General features: G+C 35.6%; 1 protein-coding gene across 4 annotated transcripts; it reads left to right on the top strand.

Annotated features, from left to right (window-relative positions):
* The first annotated feature begins 1,126 nt into the window (after positions 1-1,126).
* LOC107790038 (uncharacterized) lies at positions 1,127-8,736 on the top strand. Of its 4 annotated transcripts, none has more exons than XM_016611935.2 (9): positions 1,127-1,296; positions 2,380-2,543; positions 2,739-3,048; positions 4,427-4,671; positions 4,820-5,035; positions 5,110-5,202; positions 5,303-5,419; positions 5,502-5,882; positions 8,449-8,736. In XM_016611935.2, exons 3-9 carry the CDS (start codon positions 2,742-2,744, stop codon positions 8,533-8,535), a joined length of 1,446 nt encoding a protein of 481 aa, XP_016467421.1. In that variant the 5' UTR covers positions 1,127-1,296; positions 2,380-2,543; positions 2,739-2,741; the 3' UTR covers positions 8,536-8,736. The 4 variants fall into 4 exon arrangements, with proteins under 4 accessions (XP_016467421.1, XP_075094983.1, XP_016467419.1 ...); XM_075238882.1 differs by having other exon boundaries at positions 1,128-1,296; positions 2,380-2,547; XM_016611933.2 differs by lacking the exon at positions 8,449-8,736 and adding an exon at positions 6,560-6,800 and having other exon boundaries at positions 1,128-1,296; positions 2,380-2,547.
* The last annotated feature ends 82 nt before the right edge of the window (positions 8,737-8,818 follow it).

Here is an 8,818-nt window from a genome sequence, read left to right as displayed (position 1 = left end):
CGTGTTATAAAATAAAAGTAATGTAGCAAAGTAAAGTAACAAGAATAGAAATTATATAAGAGATAATAAAATTCTTTTCTTTTTTTCACTCCTGTGTACAATTTTTCCATCAGAATACAAGGCTATTTATAAACCTAATAAGTGATCTTGCACTCCATCAAAGGAAATGGGTCTCCCTAGCAACATGGGCATCCACTATCTAAAATTATTCACAACAATAGTAGCGTTTTTTTGTGTTCTTTCTTACAATGCCTTTTTTGTTTGATCCTTTTAGATTCTTATTTAATTTTTTTTATAACTACCTCTTTACAAGATAACAAGTATTAATCACAATTATGTCAAAGGACGAAGAGAAACAAATTTTGGATCCTAAAACTATGATGAAATCTACCTGTACTTATTTATTCAAAATAGCTAAGCTTTTATAACATTATTACACTAGAATAAATTTAAATGAAGCGACATTTGAATAGTGCAACTCGAAACATAAATAAGGAAAGCTTAAAAGAAAGCATAAATCTGAAAGCTTACTTGGTCCGTCTTGTGTGCACGTGCGCACCCCACTAGAAATATATTGCTCGAGCATGCACATTAGACTTTGTTTTTCCTCCTTTTTCCACTTTTACCGTATATCTCTGATCGTATTCAAGCTTGAACATAACCAAAGTAATCAGCTAGGAAATCCAAGCCATACACGATCATTTAAGATACAAAATTGAACTCTAGTTACTATTAGGTTGGTTACTCCTTTTAAAGTTATGATATTTTTTCAAAATAATTATTTAATTTTTAATTTCTCGCTTGAACCTTTCTCGTTTGAACCTTGACACAATGTGTTAGTAATTTCAGAAAATCATTTATAAGTTCTAAGTGTTCTTTTTAAGCTACATACTCAATTATACTACGCCATGCAAATTGAAATAAAAGAATACTTTTAGGGCGAGCATTTTATTTCGTCAAACTTAATCAATGGCAGCTTAAAAACGGTTGCCACATCTAAAACTTAAAACTTAAAAGTTCCCCCTTCCCGCGAAGAGTCAAAAAGAAAATTGAGCGAAAAACTTTTACGAACGACCTTTTAATCGCCACGTAACCTATTTAAGGTGACTAGGTCGCCACCAATTGCTATGCTTTTTCGTTTTCTTACAGAAGAAGAAATGAAATAAACCAAAAAAAAGCCCCCAATTCCCATAAACAGCTCGTCGTCACCACAGACTCCAACGAAGGCTTCTCAAAGCCAAAACCCCCAAATTAGACTTCGAAGATTGCTTTCTTTCAATTCTCTGGGCATAAAAGGTGAGTCTTAACTCTTAAGCATCAAATACAGCCAAGTATTGAAGAAGTTAGCTTTTTCATTTATCTAATTTCCTCTTATTATAGGTTATATTCTTCCCTACTTTATGTAAATTTTTTAAACAGTTTCTTCCGATACTTATTTCGAATTGGGCTTCTCGAGCTATAAATCCAGCTTAGCTCTGTTATTTTAGTGCCAAACCCGCTGAGGGTTGGTTGCTTCGGAAATCCTAACCCTCATTTGGAGGGCTATTATTTGATCTCAAATTCTCAATAGTGAACTTTTAATTAAACAATGAGAATATTTTTAAACTGATGAAATACAAAAAACAATAAAACAAGGAAGTTTTGGGACTTATAATATGAGTGAAGGCTTATAGAGATGACTTGCAAAAGAAGAAGGATGGGACCAAGGAAGAGCTCAGTGATCAGATGACTACAACGGGACCTCGAATTTGTGTTCATTTGATCTCCAAAAGATCATTTGAAGATTGTTATTAATTGAACAAAAATTAATCTTGTTGCAGTTTGAAGAGTGATAATATAAGTTAGTTAAAGTAGGATAATAACAGAGAACCAGCAAACAATTTCAGTAAGAAGCATTAACCTATTAACACCAAGTCCATACTCTGAAGAAGATTTTCAGAAATAGATATTATGTCTCAATTTTGTTTACTCTTTTGTCTAACGTGTCTCATTCAACTGTCTCCTTTACAAAGGCTTTAGAGATTCTCAAAGAAGTTCAGCCAAATAACGGAGAAACTTGAGCCTGAGTGAACAATTTGCTGGAATCTCTTGGAAGGACTTTTGCCTCAGTGCAAATACTTTTCCGCTTTCAATTTCCAAAAAATACTTTTCCGCTTTCAATTTCTTGTAGTTAACTTTTTCTGCTATGAATATTTTGATGTACTTCACTTTTGCTTTCCAATTTTTTTGGCCTTATTGTGTTCGCTGTCTGATTATTGGGTTCTTAGTGTACACTTCAAGCATTCTAGGGCTCCACATCTCATTAATTTGTATTTTTATGGTTTCTATAGTATATCCACAATTTGAATGTTTATTTTTTCCTTTTATGCGGTGTTGTAGGAAATGACAGGATATGCCCGAGGTATAAGGGCCCTGGATGTGGTAATGTTGAAGGAATAAGTGATAATTTTGCAGTGGTGTCATCCGTAGATATTAATCCATCACAGAGACCTACGCTTGATCAAGCATCTCAGCCACAAGCACAACCAATAGGGATTCCTGAAGCAAGTATTTTAGTGCTATGAAAATTCTGATGGACTTAACCTTTGCTTTTCATTGTTTTTTGGCCTTACTGTTTTTGATGTCTGATTATTGGGTTCTTAGTATAAGGCACATCAAGTGTCCTTGGGCTCCACATCTCATTATTTTATATTTCCCAAAATTTGAATCTTTATTTATACATTTATGCGATGTTGCAGGAAATGATAGGATTTGCACGAGGTAGCGGTCGGCGAGGTAGAAAGAGCCGTGGACGTGGTAATGTTGAAGGAATACGTGATAATTTTGTGGTGGTGTCATCCGTGAATATTAATCTACCACAGGGACCTACGATTGATCAAGCATCTCAACCACAGGCACAACCAATAGGGATTCCTGAAGCAAGTCAGCGAACTTCTCTAGAATTGAGGAGCCCTGAAACAAGTCAAGGACCGTCTTCAGGGTCAGAATTCTCAAGGAATCTGGAAGGGAGTGTACATCCTTCTTCAGAAAATTTAAATAGCGGTGCAGGTTAGTTTTTGCATTTCAATACTTACAAGTGGTCTCTTTCCCTCTTACCTTATTTGCTTTATAAAATTACTTTTACAATTTTTAATCTATTTTGTTCATTTTGTTTTTTAGAAACTGATTTCTGTAGCTGGATTCTAGTATTCTATTGTTGGCTCGACGCCACTGTCCTATTTTCTAGGGTGTATTATGTATTTCTACTGTTGTTCAGTTTCTAATAATCTGTTTTAATGAGATGATGATGTCTTCTTTCTTTTCTTTTCAATGAAAATCTTCAAGGCTGTATAATGTAATAAATATTAATGTACAGAGATTATTACACTCTTAATCCTATTTACTTAAACTGTACCTATGTAAGTGTTCCATGGACTTCAGATCTAGCTTCTTATGTATAAGTTTTCTTCATCATCATCTTGCATGGCCTCTATAATTGGCATGGCTGTTCTGGCATGAAACAACCATTGAATATCTGTTATGGCAATGCACTAAACACATCGGGATTCTGCCAAACTACCGCATCCAAAATTTATGTAGAGAAATTGACTATTGCTGCTGGGCAAAACCAAGGAGCTAACTACCAAAATTTGAGTGCAATAATATTGGTAGTTACAAAAAGATAGACATGTTAGCTATATCAGACTATCAGTTGGGTGGTAACAGAAGCCTGGCTAATTGAACTACTGAAATACCTATTTGAAATTATTGCAAAAAATTAAGGTATCTTAATCTTTGCCAAATAGCCATCAAATAAAATTTGTTCCTTCTCAGGTTGTCCATCTATATATTAGCTTTAAACTTAGCAGTCACATAATGACTAAGAAGTTAGCAGTATCTTCTCTCAAATTGTGCTTCTTGATGCTGTAATCTACTCATGTGGTGTGCTGGCATAAAACTTATTTTTCTGTAATAAGCAAGTTTTTTCTTGGTATTTGTTGTCAACAGAATGAGCTACATATCAGTTCAATAGCAGGGACAACCATGATAGGAGGAACTGTATTTTTGAGTCATTTTGCTGAAACTGTTGATACTTTATCTATTAAATTATATCACCACAGCTTACACGAACCACCATCTCTGGAAAGTACCCTCAAGATCTCCTATAATTCTTGCCAGCCATATCCCTGTTGGATTGCTTTGGAATTGTTCTGAAAGGTGTTCATATATGTTTTCCCTTTCTCAGCTGGTAAAGCTATTGGCTTATAACCAGTTCTAGATGCAGGCTGCTGCGGTGGGGAAAACAGTATCATTTAGTTTAGCTTAGACAGAAAAAACTTCAATTTTTTAAATCAGTATCAGCTGGTTTCTGTTTTTCTTTTGTAATCTGTATAATATATCTCTTGCTGTAAAGTTTTCTAATTGTCCTATATTTCTTGCTTCGCAGTTTCTTTCAGCAATACTAAGAAAGGCAGGGGAAAATATAGATCCATACACGTGGATATGAAAACTCAGTGTGGTAGCAAAATCACAGTTTACATTCCGGATGACATCGATAGAGCTGTGGGTCCCGGGGCTAGGGATATCGTTAATTATTGTGGCTTGATCATGAGGAGCACTATCTCATTCAGAGATGGTGAGTGGGCAAAAGTTTTTGCAAGGCATGGACAAGCGATGTGGCTGAAGGTTCAGGTAATATGTTACTATCAATATTTGATTCTATAAATCATGCATTATTTATGTTGTTAGGATAACAATTGTAACTTTCTTTATGCTAGTTTATTTATAAAATTACCTTACCTCTCAAAAAGAGAGTTATAACTTCACATACATGTTTCAGGAGAAATTTGAAGTTGGTGGCGGTAGGGGAGAGCATGTGTTGCAAGGTTTTGTAGCCAGCACTATGCAAAGGCTTTTTAGAACGTGGAAGACTCGGTTGCATGCTGAATACTCACGTTATAATACTGATGAGGAGAGACTGTCCCATCCACCAAAAGATGTTATGCCTGAGGATTGGGAATTTCTGGTACAATATTTTGGAAGTCCGACATTCAAGGTAGCTTGATAAAAGAATGTTTGGTATATTATCATTTGGATGTTGGTCTCTTAATCTATTGACTTGAATTGCAGGCTGTAAGCGAGAGAAACAAAACAAACAGGAAAAAGCAAACAACTAAGCATTCATGTGGCTCAAAGTCTTTTGCAGAAGTAGAGGAATCTACGGTGAAAATGCATTTATTTTAACAATCATACACTTCTTTGTTATTTATTTATGCCGTATTATGTGCTCACATGTGTTTTCCTCTACTGAAATATATTGTAGAGGGATCCTCTTACTGGAGAAAAGGCACCACCAGATCGTGTCTGGGAGCTCCAACATACACGTAAGAATGATAAAGGAGAACTGCTGTGGTCAGATCCACGATCTCAACAAATTTATGTAATTTCCGACAATCATTGGCTTATTATTTTTATATATTTATTATTATATGTTAATTATAAATGCTCATGCATAATTGCAGGACCAGATCCAGGAACTTGTGGGTCAGCAAGAATATGAAGAAAACAAGAGTCCAATGAATGGAGATGAGATTTTAGCCATTGTACTTGGCGAGAGAACAGGCTATGTTCGTGGAAAAGGTTATGGAAAGAAGCCTCTCACAAAGAGCCGCATGCAACTGGCAGACTTAGGGTCCCTGTCTTCTGCAATAGAAAGTGTGCGTCATGAGATGCAAGCTGACATGGAGCGAAAGTTGCAAGAAGAACGTGAACAAATGCGAGCTGAAATGGACAAAAGGTTTCAAGAGCAGATGGAAGAGGTGCGTAGACAAATGCGAATAGAAATGGACAAAAGGATCCAAGATAAGATGGAGATGGCTGCTCTAATTGTCAGAATGCAACAGGTATTCTTCTTTTTCTGCCTTGCTGCCTGATCATTATTTTAATGGGATTGAGTCTCTTAATGTGATCTTTTGAGCTCCCACTCCTTTTTCTATTCACAACCTTCACTTCAATGCATTGCTGTGTGCCCTAAGTAACTGTTACATATTAATTAACCAGCTAATGGCGTGAGACATGATATTGCAGAAAAAGGAGTTTTATAGCCTCTTTGGCCAAGCTTCTAAAATCTGCTTATTTTGAGAAGTGTTTTTTTCAAAAGTGCGTTTCAAAAAAGTACTTTTGGTGAGAATCGGTTTGTGTTTGACTAATTAATTTGAAAAGCACTTTGAGCAGTAATTAGTGTTTCGCCAAGCTTTTGAAAACTGTTTCTAAGTGTATTTTTATCAAAAGTGCTTCTCAGTGCTTTTGGAGAGAAGCTACGTTTTTAAATTGTTTCTGCTTCTCCTCAAAAGCACTTTTTTTCCTTCTAAAAGCTTGGCCAAACACCTCAATTTTTGGCTAAAAGCACTTTTTGCCCAAAAATAGTTTGGCCAAACAGGCTATTAGTGTCCAATTGGCAACTTAGTCATGCTTTCCTGCCATTAAAAACCGCATAAAAGACACTTGTACTTAAGTCAATTTATGGGCTGCTATATGTCGTGAGACAAATCTGATTTCAGAAAAAATTATGGCTTGTAAGGTATGGTTAGAAACAAGAACACGCATCTGTGACTCATGGATTGGAAACACCACTGATCTTGGTGTATGCCAGGTTGCCAGTATGAAATATAAGAGCTATTGGGAACTCATGGTTTGACAATGCCATTAATCTTGGTGTATCCCAGGTTGCCAGTATTAATCTGGGCTGGAACTTCTATCGTCGGCCCAGTAGTTGCCAATCTAGTTTGCTATGTGATCATTGGAGCAATACTACTTTGCTTGTTATTTGTGTATATTTTTTCATTTGCTGATTAGCCCTTCCAATATGTTTTCTCTTTCTTTCTGTTTTCTGTTTTTCTATTTTCTTTTTCTATGTTAAACAATGAACACAAATGATCACTTCTGAAATAGGGAAGATCGTTGATTTCTTTTTAGTTTTTTGCAATCAATAAACTAAAGAGTATTAATCAGGAGCAAGCAACAACATATGGTAGTACCATACACTTGAACGAGTTGCATTTTAGTAATTCAGTTGTTAAGCTATGCTTACTGCTAAAAAAGAGGTCATAACTGGTTAGTTGTTTAGATGGATGAAGTTTGAAGTCTTGCCACATTCCAACACCAGCAGAACTTATCACATTGCCTGCATGGTTTATGTGGTTTCCGAACATTGTATAATTGACGTGCATTAAGACAAACGGCATTTGCCTGAGATGCTTTGGTTATTGAGCAGATCTCACTGTCAAATGATCTGTACAAATGGAAAAGTTTTTTTTTTTGAAAAACAAGTTCATAATAACTGTTTATTTAATCAAGTAGAATGTGCAATAAGTTATTAAAAAGACGAAAAAGGAAAAAGCATAGAGGTTAACTATGATATTGAAGATAAAAGGTATTGACATTGAAAAGGGTGAGACCCCTAAATATGGCAAAGGAAGGCATACTAAACACATATTCTAGAAAATGTAATACAAGTGGGGGTGTCAATTTTTGAATAGAAAGAGAACTTTAAGAGGAAATGTTCTTGGTGGCTGCTTTTTATTTACAGAAAATAATTAAAAAAACACATGTTTCTGTAAAAGACGCTGCCTTGTGAGGTAGCCCAATCCAAGACCATACGCGTATCCTAAGGACAAGTAAGTTACGCCTATGATATAGCAAGTCAACGCGGCTTCTTATGTGGTCTCTCATACCTGACCCCTCACTTTACCTAGAACAAGAAGCATACCACCAGAGCAAAGTTCCCTCACTTTACCTAGAACAAGAAGCATACCACCAGAGCAAAGTTTGTTCCAAACATTGATGTTTTAGTTGAAGCATCACTTTTTTGTAGCTTGTTGCCTTTTGGATATTCTGTCTGTTGGAGACAGTTCTAAGCTGTGAGTCAGGTATTTATCTATTTGAACGCTCCTGTTTACTCCACTTACCCCTGGAAATATTATAGAAAAGCCTGGTCATGTCTGATTGATGTTAATGTGGTATTTTGGCTTGGCCACTTGCTGGGCACTCTGTAGGATTTTTAAACTTAATTCTCTTTTCAATATATCCTGTAATATTTGAATGCATTATTCTTTATGCTTCTGAAATTGTGCTTCGAGTAGTTGATTTGCACACCTTAGCCTCTGGAATCATATAAAAATGAACACAGAAAATTGTAAATACAATTAGATATAATGCAAGGGAAAGTCTGAAAATTGAACTTGGTTATTTGTGTTTTGTCGTATGTCTTCAGAGGATTTTCCGAAAGTTGATCTTGTTATTCTGTGGAGCTAATTAACAAGCCATATTTCCATCAAGAAGTTCATCTTGCTTCGAAGTCTCACTGCATTTTAACAACTTATATGGTTTAGCAGTAACCTGAATTTAGTAAGTTCAAGTTGTTTGTTATTGGAATGATCACAGTTATTTTTTGCTCCTCTTTAATGGCAGAGTCAAGGTTCTTCAACTGCCCGTGTTATCCAAGGGAAAAAGCAAAAAGGCACGGAAGCCAGTTGGGGCGTTAAGCGCAAGCGTTAGTAAAGCTAGATGTCTTTTGTTTCTTTTTTAGTTGGTGTAATTTTTCCCTTGTAAATTCCCCTGATCATTTTTTGGATTTTGTTGGCTCATTGTATCTGCCTTAGCAAACTTGTATAGGAGCTGAAACTATCTTTGTCATCATCTGTTGTTCTTTTTGCATGTGCTTAATGCCATTAATGAAACTACTTCATCATTTTGTTATGAACACGTGCAATTTAAGGAATATAAAAAAATATATATACGTATATGTAATTCACGAGTAATATCTATAAACTCAAACAAC

The sequence above is a fragment of the Nicotiana tabacum genome, chromosome 19 (assembly GCF_000715075.1).
Source record: "Nicotiana tabacum cultivar K326 chromosome 19, ASM71507v2, whole genome shotgun sequence".
Classification (NCBI taxonomy): domain Eukaryota; kingdom Viridiplantae; phylum Streptophyta; class Magnoliopsida; order Solanales; family Solanaceae; genus Nicotiana; species Nicotiana tabacum.
This window is presented reverse-complemented; position numbering and strand designations above follow the sequence as displayed.

Bases quoted from the DNA above. Each gene is read 5' to 3' on its own strand.
- LOC107790038 (XM_016611933.2), top strand. From the start codon at position 2,742: ATGATAGGATTTGCACGAGGTAGCGGTCGGCGAGGTAGAAAGAGCCGT. The intron at 3,049-4,426 runs GTTAGTTTTTGC...CTTGCTTCGCAG, and splicing joins AAATTTAAATAGCGGTGCAG to TTTCTTTCAGCAATACTAAG. The intron at 5,883-6,559 runs GTATTCTTCTTT...ATGGCTTGTAAG, and splicing joins TAATTGTCAGAATGCAACAG to GTATGGTTAGAAACAAGAAC.